The 14,235-nt window shown below is 37.0% G+C and overlaps 1 protein-coding gene across 3 annotated transcripts in view; it reads left to right on the top strand.

Moving 5' to 3' along the window:
* Positions 1 to 14,235, top strand: part of POLA1 (DNA polymerase alpha 1, catalytic subunit) — a 282,912-nt gene that overhangs the window by 30,980 nt on the left and 237,697 nt on the right. For all 3 annotated transcript variants that reach the window (XM_081042752.1, XM_081042753.1, XM_081042754.1), the window contains exons 16-20: positions 2,745 to 2,829; positions 6,749 to 6,810; positions 8,281 to 8,370; positions 10,272 to 10,388; positions 11,911 to 12,086. In XM_081042752.1, coding sequence (XP_080898878.1) covers positions 2,745 to 2,829; positions 6,749 to 6,810; positions 8,281 to 8,370; positions 10,272 to 10,388; positions 11,911 to 12,086 — 530 coding nt within the window. The remainder of the gene's footprint in view (positions 1 to 2,744; positions 2,830 to 6,748; positions 6,811 to 8,280; positions 8,371 to 10,271; positions 10,389 to 11,910; positions 12,087 to 14,235) is intronic.

Here is a 14,235-nt window from a genome sequence, read left to right as displayed (position 1 = left end):
TGTTTTTCTAAATAGTGTCATGGAGCACAGCATTTCTGTTCCTTTGCATGTTATCTACAGCTGCTTTTGTACTATGGAGACAGAGTCAGTAGCTATGACAAGAGACCATATGGCCTGCAAGGCCTAGGATTTACTATCTGGTCCTTTATAGGAAAAGCATTTGACCCTTGTTAGTGATAACGGATTGATTAGATTCAGGTTGGACTCCTTTGGTCAGAATACTTTATAGGTGGTATAGTGGACTTCATATTGTATCAAATCAGCAGACATATGTCTGGTTAAACCACTGTTAGTGGGGCTGATCTGATTCGTCGGTTCAAGTTTTCATCTAATGTAGGGTTTTTTTTAACATTGGTACTCCAGATATGTTTGGCTGTATAATTCTTTGTTGTGGGGGCTGTCCTCTGCATTGTGGGATGTTTAGCAGTATCCCTGGTCTTTACTGCTATATGCTGCTAGCACCCCACCCTCTAGTTGTGACAACCCAAAATGCCTCCAAACATCTCTAGATGTCTCCTGGGCTGTGAGGGGCAAAATTGTTCCCAGTTGAGAACCCCCGATCTAGTGGCTTCATTTGTTAATGATTTTTGCCTGAATTAATTATTTCATTAAGAGTTTTAAAATAATGGTTTTCTGGTTTCTGTCATCCTTTCCATGTTTATTAGTTAAGCATGTTAAATATTACAATGTTTATTAGTTAAATATTTTATAAAATTTTCTCCATTAACCAGCATCTTTTGGTTATGGTGTAATAGTTTATACAAGAAAGATATGAGGTAAATGCGTATTTCTTTCTCTTTAATTGCCAATTTTCTGAGTAGGAAGTTGGGGACTTAACATTGCAATGCAGTGTTGACCAATGATTTATTTATTTTTGTCATTACTTATTTTTGCTTCCTCTTTTGTGGAACATCATTATGAACTCGTGGGTTTTATACCTATTCAGTATGTTCCAATCTATTGTATTTATTATTGTTATTTTTGATGCTTAAATTTGTTTCTCTTTGATCAGTGGGACCTTCTTTATGTGTGCTTCTAAGTTCTTTTGACATTGGTGGGAATCTTTTAACAGCAGAATTTGGGTAGTATTTTTTATGTTTTAGTATGTGATTTGATCTTTTAATATAGTTAATATAGTAGATGGCCATAGTTAATAGTTAAGTGTTTAGGGAAGGTTTAAATAGTTTTTTAAAAATGTATCTGTCCTCTAGCTCCTAGAGTGAGGTTTCAGTACCATTTCCCAATAATGGAAATTGGGCTCTGTGGAGAAATGGCTGTTTCAGGGCAGGAAATGTCCAAGGTAAGCCTGGAACATCTTGTTACAGTAGAAAGCAAGGGTGCTGTTAAAATCTGCTGAAGATATGTCAGAAGGACTCAGGAGTCAACTTGAAGAGTTTCCTTCTGGCCTTTTATCAGTTTGAGCACTGATAAAAATAACTGCAACAGATTGAAACACATGAGTTCAAATGATCTTGTGAACACTAACACCACCACATTGGTCACCTGTGAAGGAAGCTGGGGAACCAAATCATTGTGAAAACTGGTAAATAAAGGGATTGAATCAAGTATTTATCTTGATGTTTTTGAACACATACTGTACCTTAGCTGACCAAATAATGGATGAGGGCAAGTTTCTCTTTTATAGGTTTCCAGCTAATAAATGATGAAGGAAAAGTTGAATATTACCACTTTGCAATGCCTAATGAAATAATGCATGTAGGCAATGATTGATGCCCAGTGGCTGCTAATGTCACTAAAATAGAGATAACCATACATGATGTGCCTGTGCTTTCTGGTAGAAGTAATCAGTAGCACCTCTAAAGTATTCTTGCCAAAAAATTGAACCCAATTTTGATCAAATGTTTAGATTTAAATGTGAATTTATAGGCACTACAGAAACAGGAACATGTTAAATGACACTTGTGATACAAGCAGTGGAATTCATACTATGGGGCGCTTTATAGGACAAACCACCCAGTTTCTTCAACAGATAAATTGCCGGGAAGTAATAGGTAGGAAGGGGTCGTATCTATAGTTTTACATATCAACCACTTGCAAAGTATAGATCTTATTTGGTAAGTAAAATGGAGATAGTTGGGAAAACATGGAAATTGGAATCCTGCCTGAATATTTAATGAATTTAAGGAATCACTGTTAACTGTATGAGGTGAGATGATTGTATTACATTTTTAAACTTCTTATTTTTTAAAGTGATGATTCTCAATGGGATGAGAGTTTGCCCTCAAGGGGACAGTTGGCAATGTTGGAGACATTTTTTGTTGTCACAACTCAGGGATGGGAGGTGGGGAACAGTGCTATTAGCAGTCAGGGATTCTGCTTAAACATCCCACAATGCACAGGATGGCCCCACAACAAAGAATTACTCAGCCTAAGATGTCCACAGTTTGAGAAACTATTTTAGAGATACATGCTGAAATATTTTTGGATAAAATGATAGGTCTGGGCTTTGCTTCAAAATAATCTGGGGGGAGTCAGGAAGTAGCTAGGGCTACAGATAAGTTGATACTTGAAGGTGGATGATGGGTATATGAGAGTTGATTTTTATTCTATTTTTTATTTGTTTAAATACTTTCATAACAAAAAAGTTAAAAATATTCATGTACTAAAATCTTTTATATTCATTTGCACTAATATCTTTTGATATTCTTGGTGGTTTTGTTGAGGATACAGAATCCATAGTGGGTGTCTGATAAGTGATGTTTTTTTCCCTCCTTTCTTTGCAGATTATTGCTGTGGCAGCTTTGGTCCATTACAGCTTTGCATTAGATAAAGCACCACCACAGCCTCCCTTTCAGTCACACTTTTGTGGTATGTATTTTGTTTTTTAGCTGGTTTACTAATGCCTTGGTAGTTTTTCTTATTTTTCCTTGAGCTGTTGGAGAAAAACATTTTTAAAAAATGTTTTCAAGAATAAAAAAATGTTTCAAGAGTAGTGAGTGCATATTAACTTGTTTCTTTTCAGCTGTGGACGCTAAGTTTTATTGGATTGGTTACCTCTCATTCAGCTGGTTTATTTTGCTCTAGGAGAAGTCAGGAGGAGTTTGATATCTTTTTTATTATTATTTTTTTTTACTTTTATTTATTTATTTATTTTAAATTTATTGGGGTGACAATTGTTAGTAAAATTACATAGATTTCAGGTGATATCTTTTTTCTATTCCAATGGTTACTTTATTGGGACGGAGTAGTTTTTTTTTTCCTGGGTCAAACTTATGCTTTAACTATTTTCTTTTTCATGATGTTGTCCTAAAAACCCATCATAAAAGCCTGACCAAAACTTTCTGTGTGATGAGGGAAGAGGCCAAGGAATAAATGAATATTTGCCTATTTGGGAGGAGTCACAGTAATATCAAATTGGTGTTGGTTGTGCTGTGCATATAATCCAGTGGGTGAAACCCTCCCACAGTACTCTGCATACCATGAGTCAGTCTCCAAGGAGGATTCCGGCATATTCCATGATGACAGCTTACCCAGTTGAATAACCACTTTTTTGTTGTTTTTGTTTTTTAAAAAGGCATAGCACTTGTTGATCTGTTGTGTTTCCTGGGGATTTTTTTTTCCATCCCAGAAACAGACATTAACTGGGATATCATCTCCTGTCTGGTTTCTTGGGTGTTAGAAAAGGGGGACTAGGGAAACAAGTAGACAAGGAAGTATGCTGTATTGTGAAGTTTTACCTTTGTTTTAAGTTTTACTGAGAAATAATTGACCTACAGGTAACCCCTGTATAACATGGTTGTTAGGTTACTAAAAAAATGCTGTGTTATGCGAATCCATGTTATACAAAACAAAGAACTAGTACAAAAAGGGGGGATTAGGTTCCAAAAATTTTTTTTTTTTTTTTTTTGGTTCCAAAAATTTTTAAAAAATACTATTATATTTTTATAATTAAGGGAAATATCTTTATTAAAGCTATTTTCACCAAAAGTATAACATATTAATATGTATTAAATAATGTTTTCTTCATCATCACTGCTTAGCACCATTAACCGAGGGTGTTTTCTTTTTGACAAGGTATCTTTTCGTCCTCTTAACTTAATACTCCATGAACAAAATGGATTTAAAATTCTAATAAATTTTAAAATTCTGCAGTCAAATCTGATACAACATCCACACTCGAATGAAAAATTTCAAATGAGATATCTTTTGCTCTTCAAAGCTTTTATTACATTCCGTGTTATTCGGGGATTTCCCTAATTTCGAATGAGATATATTTTGTTCTTAAAAGCTCTTATTACACTCCATGTTGTTCAGGGATTTCTCTAATTCTCAAACTGTGTTCGAGTGAAATGGTGTTGTAGGATGCCGTGTTGTATGAGTGTTTTCCCCCATTCTCGAACTGTGTTAGAGCAAAACTGTGTTATAGGAGTGCCATGTTGTATGGGGTCACCTGTACATCACTATAAATGTTTGGTATACAGCATGATGGTTTAATTTGCCTATATTGTGAAATGATTATCAAAGATTTACCCTGTAAATAGGATGGAATACGTGGAGCAAGATGATAATAAGCTGGAAAACGTGTGGGAGAGAGCAGTCATTAGTTCATTTCAATACACATTTTTTTACCTCCTCTGTGTGAACAGCTATTGTGAATGTCAAGGAACTTGTATGTAGCACAGTGGGACACTTTGGTCATCTTTACTTTTCTAACTTTTGGTAGGTTGAGCTGCGTCTCTCCATTGTATGCTGGTTGAGGCTTTAGTGGTGGGGGATTTCCTTTGGGAAAGACTGGTACACATCTTCCATTTTGATTTAGAAGGATAGCAAATGTTTCATTGAAGCAGTTTTTACCATGGTAGGTACTTAGGGTTCTGTGCTTGGCTGTTCTTTTTTTTCTTCTAGATTTAATCTTTTAAACTTAAAAACATTGAGATACAATTATCATATAACATTATATGAGTTTCACGTGTACAACTTAATGATTCAATAGTTGTATATATTGTGAAATGGTCACCACAGTAAGTCTAGTTAACATCCATCACCATACGTACTTAAAATTTTTTGTGTGTGGTGTGAACTTTTAAGATGTAATCTCTTAGCAGCTTTCGAATATGCAGTGTCGTATTATTAATTGGAGTAGCCATGCTATACATTATATTCCTATGACTTATTCATTTTATAAGTGGAAGTTGGTATATTTTGACCCCCTTTATCTCTTTCACCCACCCCTACCCCCACCTCTGGCAACTGCCAATCTGGTTTTGTATTTATGAACTCAGTTTGTTTTTGTTTTTTAGATTTCACATATAAGTAAAATCATATGGTATTTGTCTTTCTCTGACTTACTTTACTTAAATAATGCCTTCAAGGTCCATCCATGTTGTTACAAATGGCAAGCTTTCCTTCTTTCTATGGCCGAATAATATTCCTCTGTGTGTGTGTGTGTGTGTGTGTGTGTGTGTACACAGTACATTTTCTTTATCCATTCATCAATTGATGGACACTTAGGTTGCTTTCATATCTTGGCTATTATAAATAATGCTGCAGTGAACATAGGGGTGCATGTATCTTTTTTGAGTTAGTATTTTCATTTTCTTTGTATAAATACCCAGAAGTGGAATTTCTGGATCATATGGTAGTTCTAGTTTTAATTTTTTCGAGGAGCCTCCATACTGTTTTTCGTAGTGGCTGCACCAATTTACATTCCCACTGACAGTGCACAGAGTTCCCTTTTATCTACATCCACACCAGCACGTGTTATTTCTTGTCTTTTTGATTGTAGTCATTCTGACAGGTGTGAGGTGATATCTCTTTATGGTTTTGATTTGCATTTCCCTGATGATTAGTGATGTTGAGCCACGTATATGCCTTTTCATGTACCTGTTGGCCATGTATATGTCTTCTTTGAAAAATGTCTATTCAGATCCTTTGCCCTTTTTAAAAAAATCGGATTATTTGTGTGTTTTTTTATGTTGAGTTGTATGAGTTCTTTATATATTTTGGATATTAATCCCTTATCAGTTATATGATCTGCAAATATTTTCTCCCATTTGGTAGGTTGTCTTTACATTTTGTTGGTGGCTCCCTTTGCCGTGCAGAAGCTTTTTAGTTTGATGTAGTCCCAGTTTTTTTTTTTTCTTCTGATGCCTTTCTTTTTGGTGTCAAATCTAAAAAATGCCAAGATTGATGTTGAGGGGCTTACCACCTATGTGTTCTTCTAGGAGTTTTATGGTTTCAGGTCTTATGTTCAAGTCTTTAATCCATTTTGAGTTCATTTTTGTGTATAATGTATGATAGTGGTCCAGTTTCGTTCTTTTGCATGTGGTTGCCCAGTGTTCCCAACACCCTTTATTCTCCACTTCTTTGTTGTAAATTAATTGACTCTATACGCATATGTGTGTGTTTATTTCTGTGCTTTCTATTCCATTCCATTGCATTGATCTGTGTTTGTTTTAATGCTAATACCATACTGTTTTGATTACTATAGCTTTGCAATATAGTTTGAAACCCAGAAGGGTGATACCTCGTTATTTTTTTTTTTTTCTTTCTCAAGATTGCTTTGGCTATTGGGGGTCTTTTGTGGTTCCCTACCAATTTTGGGATTATTTGTTTTGGCTGTTCTTTTGAGGTCCAACATGACCAATGGAAATACTTGATCCTCTTAACTCTAGGGATCGGGGGAATTTATATTGAAGACAGGTTCCATTCAGAAAAATGAAGTGTGTATGTACTTCAGATTGGCTAAGATGGGTGTTGGAATCTTTATTCTTTTTCCTTCTTACAGTTGTGTCTAAACCAAAGGACTGTATTTTTCCATACGGTTTCAGTGAAGTCATTAAGAAAAAGGTAAATAACTCACTGTTTATTCCTTTTAAATATGAGCATCTAGTCTTTAGAAAGATAAAAGGAGGATGGTGTGGATTAGTAGAAACAGGCTATTTTATTTGTTAATTGAGTAGATTTATTCTTGCTAGATTGGAGTATAGCATGAACCCATTAAAAATGTGCTAGAAATGCAAAGCTAGAAACATTTAACAGTGTTTAAATGTTTCACCACTTGAAAATGGTGGGATTGTGCAGTGTATGAGTAGATTGATAGGCTCAAATTCTCCTTTAGCTAGTTTAATAGGAAGCTTTTCCAATATGCATGGTCATGTGATTACTGTTTTAGGAAAGTACAGGGTAGAGTGCTGCGCTTCCCCTCCCCCCGCCCAACTTAAAAGTCAAGTGAAGTTGGGAACAATGTAGATATTCAAGTGGACATGTATTGGAAAAGTTGATGTAGGCTTGCTCCAATTGATCAGTGATCTTTAAACTTCCAATATACTCCATGAAGTTTACTCCCAGTGTACTCCATGGGTCCTTAATAAAATAGGTGGGGAATTGGATAATGTAGTGAGTTTTTCACAAAGGTAAATATATTTAATGTCAAGTATTTCTTTTTGTGGAGTGTGTTGTTTCTGTTATGAGAAGATGTTGGTAAATTTGTAGGTTTTTATTTTAATGTTCTCACTTGACAAAATTAAAAGTTAGCAACCTTGTCAGGTTCCACTTATTTTAAATTGGCTTGAGAAGCCCAGTAGCCCGGAGGTCCTATTGGGCCAGGCTATTATTTGTGAAGTGCCCTGAATTACCTATCCAAGTAGAACGACCTAGGAAAATTCTGTTAGAGTCAAACTTATGCTTTTTTTAGCCGAGCTACTTACAGAAAACATATAGCCATCAACTTCCATTTTCAGAGAGTGTTAATAAGAGTGGATCTTTTGAATACCTGATTTATAGTTAGTAATCCAAGTGGAAGCCTTTTGTGTGAAGATAGGTTATTTATATTTAAGACATGTGCAATTCTTAAATGTATGTTTGCTTTTAGTCTAGTTTCTTATTTATAGGTTCTTACACCACTATTTGAAATTAGTTTATACAATCCATGGGATTTCTTTATGTGGTAAATCCGTAAACAGTGAAATCTACCAGGGATTATGTAAGAAAGTAGGTAATGTTTTTGACAGATACTCTGATTCATGTGCTAGATATAAAATGTGTCCAGATGCACAAGCGTGTCCCTATGGGGGAACATTTCTGTACTTGTTAGTGCTCAACACTTAAAATTTTGCTTCATTCATACGCTTATTACTAGAATGAGCTCCTTAGAGACTTCATGAAATTATTAAGGCAAAACCTAGCATCGCAGATTTCATTGCTGCATTTAGTTTGGAGCTGGATGGTTTCTTTTAAACCTTACCCTGCTTGAACAAGGAGCCAAGGGGTAATACTTGAGAGTAAAGAGTAAGTGACTGGTTTGTTTTTGTCTAACAGAATGTGAAGGTTGAGGTTGCTGCAACAGAGAGAACACTGCTAGGTTTTTTCCTTGCGAAAGTTCACAAAATTGATCCTGATGTCATTGTGGTAAGTGGATGTTTGATATGTCATTGGGAAGCTCTTGACTCACTCCTTAGTTCTTTTCAGTGTGACTTGATTGGTACTTTTTGAGTAGCAAAGAATCTTTTCAGAGTGAAAATGACCCTATGGACTGGTGGTAATTGCAATACTTTCTGCTAATAGAAAGGGGGGAAAAAATCCCAGCCCACTACAAGATAGTTTTTTTTTCTTCTAATTGAAAAGCAGCTTACTAATTATTGTTGAAGTTTAGGCCACTCCAGTTATTAACACTTAGAGACCAGCCCATAAGTAAGTAAACTTGTGTCCACTGTTGGTCTCCAAAATTTGGCTTAGTGGCCCAGCTGTATAGTGGTCACAAGAGTTATTTCTCTTGCTTTGGTGCCAGTCCCTAAAATGGAAGTATTTTAAAATTTTGTGAGCTCAGTGGATCTCTATGATACCTTCCTTTGAGAGCTCAGGGCTAGGAATCTTCTCTTGACAATCGAGTGTGCTCCCACAGGATAGCAAGAGGTAATAATTCATTGAGTTGTCTTTGTCCCAATTCATAAGAGTCACAAAGCAACATTTTGCTTTATGCTTCCTCTGTCCTTCCTTAGTTTACAGGCTCCTTGATAGGAGTCTTTCCTTTTTCTTTTTTTCTGGGTTAACAGATCAGTCAAGTTATATTGTGCTTTTGAGTTTTTTGGAGGAAAGTAGTATTTTAAATGTGCTATTGGTAATTTGGTTACACTGAAGCCTTGCAAAAAATGTTTGCCATAGATTTCTCCACGTTTGGTTTTGCTCTTGGACACCTTTCTTGATGATGTTATAGCCAAAGTACCGAGAACCTGTAGGTTGTCACCAGTGTCCCTGCACCCACTTCCCTGATATTTCAGGACCCATCTTGAAAGTGCTAGGGAGACTCCGTCCACAGTTCCCTACCATCGTGCTCTGGCTCAGCACTAGGCTCTCCACCAATCTCCACTAGCAGTCTCTCCCCTGGGCCCCAAGGCCATGTTACCGCACCTGGGTGCCATAGGGTGTTGGAGCCAAGTCTGGGACTGAGAAATCCAAGCCGATGTAAGAGAGACTCAGACATGGGTTTGAGTCCCTGGTTCCAGGCATGATAATTTGGAAATGAGGCATCCTCACTTCCTTTCGGTCTCTTCATTTAATAGGCAAAGCTGCCATAAATATATAGTGGTATATATTTTTAGCTAAAATTAATAACAATAAATCTATTGATCTGACTTATTTTAAACTTCATCTTATTTTTTAATAAACAGGCAGCGAACCATATTATTCACATGATGGAAATTATAACAGATGTGGAGAATTTGGTTACATTTTTGAGATATTTTCTACTTGGTATAGTTGTTACCTTGTTTTTAACAAGTTTTTCATTTGAATTATCAAGTGGTGTTATATATTTATTTTGTTGCACCTTAAGAGTCTAAAATCAGTAGTGTTGGAACTCAGTTCTTTAGGAAGAAACTAGATGCAGTTCCTGAGTTTTCTAAGAAGTCTATGTAAATGATCGGTTCTTGGTTTTTAAGGAGGTAAAATGGAGTTATTTGAATGCAGCTTTCACTGATCATGTAAAAAGTATGGACATTAAAATTTGCATTTGCCTCTGAGACTGAGGCCTGAACTGCAAATTAAAAGACAGCATATTAACCTTGCATCAATTAGGATGAGATAAAGTTTATTCCAGCAATCTGCTTAGCAGCCTTGTGAATGTCAAGGCTAATGAGTGCTGCTGATGAATAAATTCCTGAAGAAGAAAGGACCCCAGTTGGAGGTAAGTTCATGATGCCTTCAATTAGAGACCAGAAAAAGAAAGGGCAAAGAAATTCTATGCATATGACGATAAATCCTCTAATTTGTGTTTTTTATAATGTTATTGGCTGCCTTCTTTTTCTGACTAGGGTCATAATATTTATGGATTTGAACTGGAAGTGTTACTACAGAGAATTAATGTGTGCAAAGTTCCTTACTGGTCCAAGATAGGTCGACTGAAGCGATCCAGCATGCCAAGGCTTGGGGTAATAATAATTTTCAAAATCTTGCTTCTTTATTTGACTTTTTATATGCTTCTTTGACTAGGAATTGGTTGTCTTGAGACAGGACATCTTAACTTTGGCACTAAGCATCTTTTCCTTTGAATCCAGCATTTTATTGGTTAAAGTCCCCGATGGTTTTTCAAATCAGCTGTTGGAATCTAGAGACAGCACATGTACCTGGATCTTCCCTCCACTCCAGCAGTACTGAAGCACTAGCCCTTAGCGCAGAGCTACAGCGTTCTGAACTCACTGAGTGTGGTCCTTAGGAAGGCGATGGGAACGAAGACCCATGTGAGAATTGAACCGGCAACCTTGTTGTTGAGAGCTTGCGCTCTAACCAACTGAGCCATCCGGCCGCCCCTCCGGGAAGCTCAGCAGTAGCTCATTGTCTTCAATCGAGCTGTGGAGGGCGCAGCTCACTGGCCCAAGTGGGACTTGAATTGGCAACCTTGGTGTTGTGAGCACCACGCTCTAACCACTGAGACAATCGGCTGCCCACCGGCAGCTCAGCTCTAAGCTCAAGCCATTGCCTTCAATCTAGTTGTGGAGGATGCAGCTCACTGGCCCATGTGGGAATCGATCCAGCAACCTTGTTCAGAGCTCGCGCTCTAACCAATGGAGCCATCTGGCTTCCCCCACTCTAGTTTTTTTTGTACGTTCTCACAGTGGTAACAGACCTTGTTCAGGATCATAGAGCTAGTAAGGGGAAGAATTGAGATTTTGAACCCGGGACTTACCTGACTCTTCTAAAGCTCGTGCACTTTCATTCTACCTGCTTACCTCACTTACGGCGAGTTTGGTGGATTTTTTTATGAAGCATATTCATTTCCTAAACCTGATACTGCTCAGTCTTGAAATTTTATTTTACTTAAAGCTTATAAATAAACTGGGCATGTTGCCTCATCAGAGAACTTAGGAATCTGTACCTTTTATAATGCTTTCCAGAGGATTCTGTTGCTACCGATTGGAATTGAGTCCACTGCTCTTGCCTCTTTCCTTAGTCCCATCTTTGAGGTGATACTAGAGTTGTTAATAATACTTCATGTGAACAGTTGCTTAACTACTAATTGCTTACCCTCTTGAAGGGTTTCCTTATATACTGTCTTCTTGGTGAGGTCTGCCCTGACTTCCCCTGCTTTTAAGATGCAGCTCCCCCAAATTCCTTGTTCTTCTCACCCTACTCTATGTTTCCCTTTTCCATATACTTATTACCTCCTAAATCTCTGTAATTTCTTATTTATGACACCTATTTTTTTTACTGTATATTTCAAATGAGATCAGGAATCTTTTCTGTTTTGCTCATTGATGTATGCCGAATGCCTAGAATGGTATCATTCAAACATATTTGGTTGATGACTGAATGAGTGGATGAATGGAAGCATGAGTTTCATCCTTGTAATTTTTTGGGCTAGCCTCAAAGCAAGTTAGAACAAAATGTTCTCAGTGTCTGTTTTTCCTTAGAATGAAATGTAGTTAGGATTTGCTTTTTGTCTTCCCTTTGTAGGGCAGGAGTGGATTTGGTGAAAGAAACGCTACCTGTGGCCGAATGATCTGTGATGTGGAAATTTCAGCAAAGGAATTGATTCGTTGTAAAAGCTACCATTTGTCTGAACTTGTTCAACAGATTCTGAAAACTGAAAGGGTTGTAATCTCAATGGAAAATGTACGAAATATGTACAGGTATGATCCTGGATGCTTCAAAATATGTCTTGAAATTAGCAACAGGAAGACACCGCTGTCGCCCTTAGGCTGGAGGGGGACAGAAATGTGTGGTGCCATGGAACAGAAAATTGTCTTCATGTCAGCGCCACCATCTCCGTTACATGAATAATTTAAACTATTTTGCCTCTTGAATTCTAATTTGATCATTTTATCTCTGTCTCCCTCACTTAACACCATCTTGATGTTTTCTAAGAGCGGTTTGGAAATTGATGTGATATTTAGGTTTCCACCCTTAATTCATTAATTCAGGAATTAGTGGAAATATTTTGGAAATATAAAGATTGAAAAATCAGTAAGTTATTGAGACATATTACTCCATTTTTTTCTTTTTTTCCCAGTTTTATTGAGGTAGAAGTGACATAAAAATTGTATATACAGAGGGTGCCAAAAAAAGGACACACATTTCAAGAGAGGAAAAAACTGTATTAATTGTAATATTCGATATATACCGATAACAAAAGATGAATACAAGTCACGTTTGACTTCTGCAATTACAAGAGGTGCTCAAAGTGGTTCCCTTCAGCGTCTAGACACTTCTGATTATGGCAAACTACTGCTTGAGCATAGATAACATCTCTTAAAATGTGTATACATATTTTTGGCACCCCCGGTATTAATGGTATACAACTTGATGTTTTGAAATACATGTACATTGTGAAATAATCACCACAATCAAGCTAATTAACATATCCATCACCTCACGATTACCTTTTCTGTGTGTGGTCAGAACATTTAAGATTTACCCTTTAGTGAATTTCAAGTATATCATTACAGTATTGTTAACTCTAGTCACACTGGCAGTACGTTAGATCTCCAGAACTTACTCATTTTGCATAACTGAAACTTTGTGCTTGATTATTTCTTTTCTTAATTTACTTTTATTTTTTATATTAGTTTCAGGTGTACAAAACAACATAATGATTAGACATTTACACCCCTCACAAAGTGATAACCCCCATCCTGCTACCCCTCTGGCATCGTATATAGCTGTTACTATACCATTGACTACATTCCCTATGCTGTACTTTACACCCCGTGACAATATATATATATATATATATATACAGAGGGTGTCAGAATATATAATTTAGACAATCTGTGAAGTGTGTGCTTGATTATTTCTTAAATAAGGTTTCTTCTACCCCTCTGGCCACTTCTTGTTTTCTGCCCATAACTCCTGAGTCCTTGGACTGCTTCTCTTTCTGACTGCACTTCCTCTCAAAGTGATCTCACCAGGTATTTCACTACTTGTGGGTGCTGATGCCTCCCACCTGCATATCTTCAGCTTAGACCTTTCCCCTGAAGTCCAGACTCATGTATCTACCGCCTGTTCTACTTGGTGTCCACTTGTTCAAAAACTGAGCTCCTGATCTTCTCTCCTAGCTTCCTTTTGTAGTCTTTCCTTTAGTAATGGCAACTCTTGATTTTTCCAGTACTGCTGGAAACCATCCAAGTCATCCTCGGCTCCAAACCTCTGAAGTGTCTGTGATTCCTCTCTGACATCCATGTTCAGTTCATCAAGAAATCCTGTCAGCTCTATCGTTAAAATATGTCTAGAGCTGACCACTTCTTTTCTCTTCCATTGGACCCACCCTCTTCGCCCTGCATGACTGCGCCTTATATTAATTAGCCTCCTCACTGGTCTCCTTGCTTTTCCCCTTGATCCCTTGCTATTTTCAAACTGGGAACCAGAGTTATCTTGCTAAAGTTAAGTCAGATATGGCACTGTGTTCAAAATTTTCCAGTGATTTTCTGTTTCATTCAGAGTAAAAACCAAAGTCCTAATTTTGACCTACCAGGTCCTGTACAACGTGTCTCTCTGCCATTAATCCTGTCCTTATCTGCTACTGTTCTCTCCATCATTCTTTCTGTTCCGGCCCTTGGTCCTGGAACTGCCAGATTTGCACTCAGCGCAGGGCCTTTGAATGTTTTATTCTGTCTTCCTGGAATCCTCTTCCCTCAGACACCTAGTTATTCTCTGAACTCTTCCCCAGTTTCCTACTGAAAATTCAGTTGCTGTTCCTGACATATAATATTCCCTTTGCTTCTTAATGTTTTTCTCCTTAGCATTATATAACATACCACATATTTAATTTGTTATTTATAC

This window comes from Rhinolophus hipposideros (genome assembly GCF_964194185.1).
Source record: "Rhinolophus hipposideros genome assembly, chromosome: X".
In the NCBI taxonomy this organism is placed as follows: Eukaryota; Metazoa; Chordata; class Mammalia; order Chiroptera; family Rhinolophidae; genus Rhinolophus; species Rhinolophus hipposideros.
The sequence above is the reverse complement of the archived record's forward strand: the minus strand, read 5'-3'. Positions and strand labels throughout refer to the sequence as shown.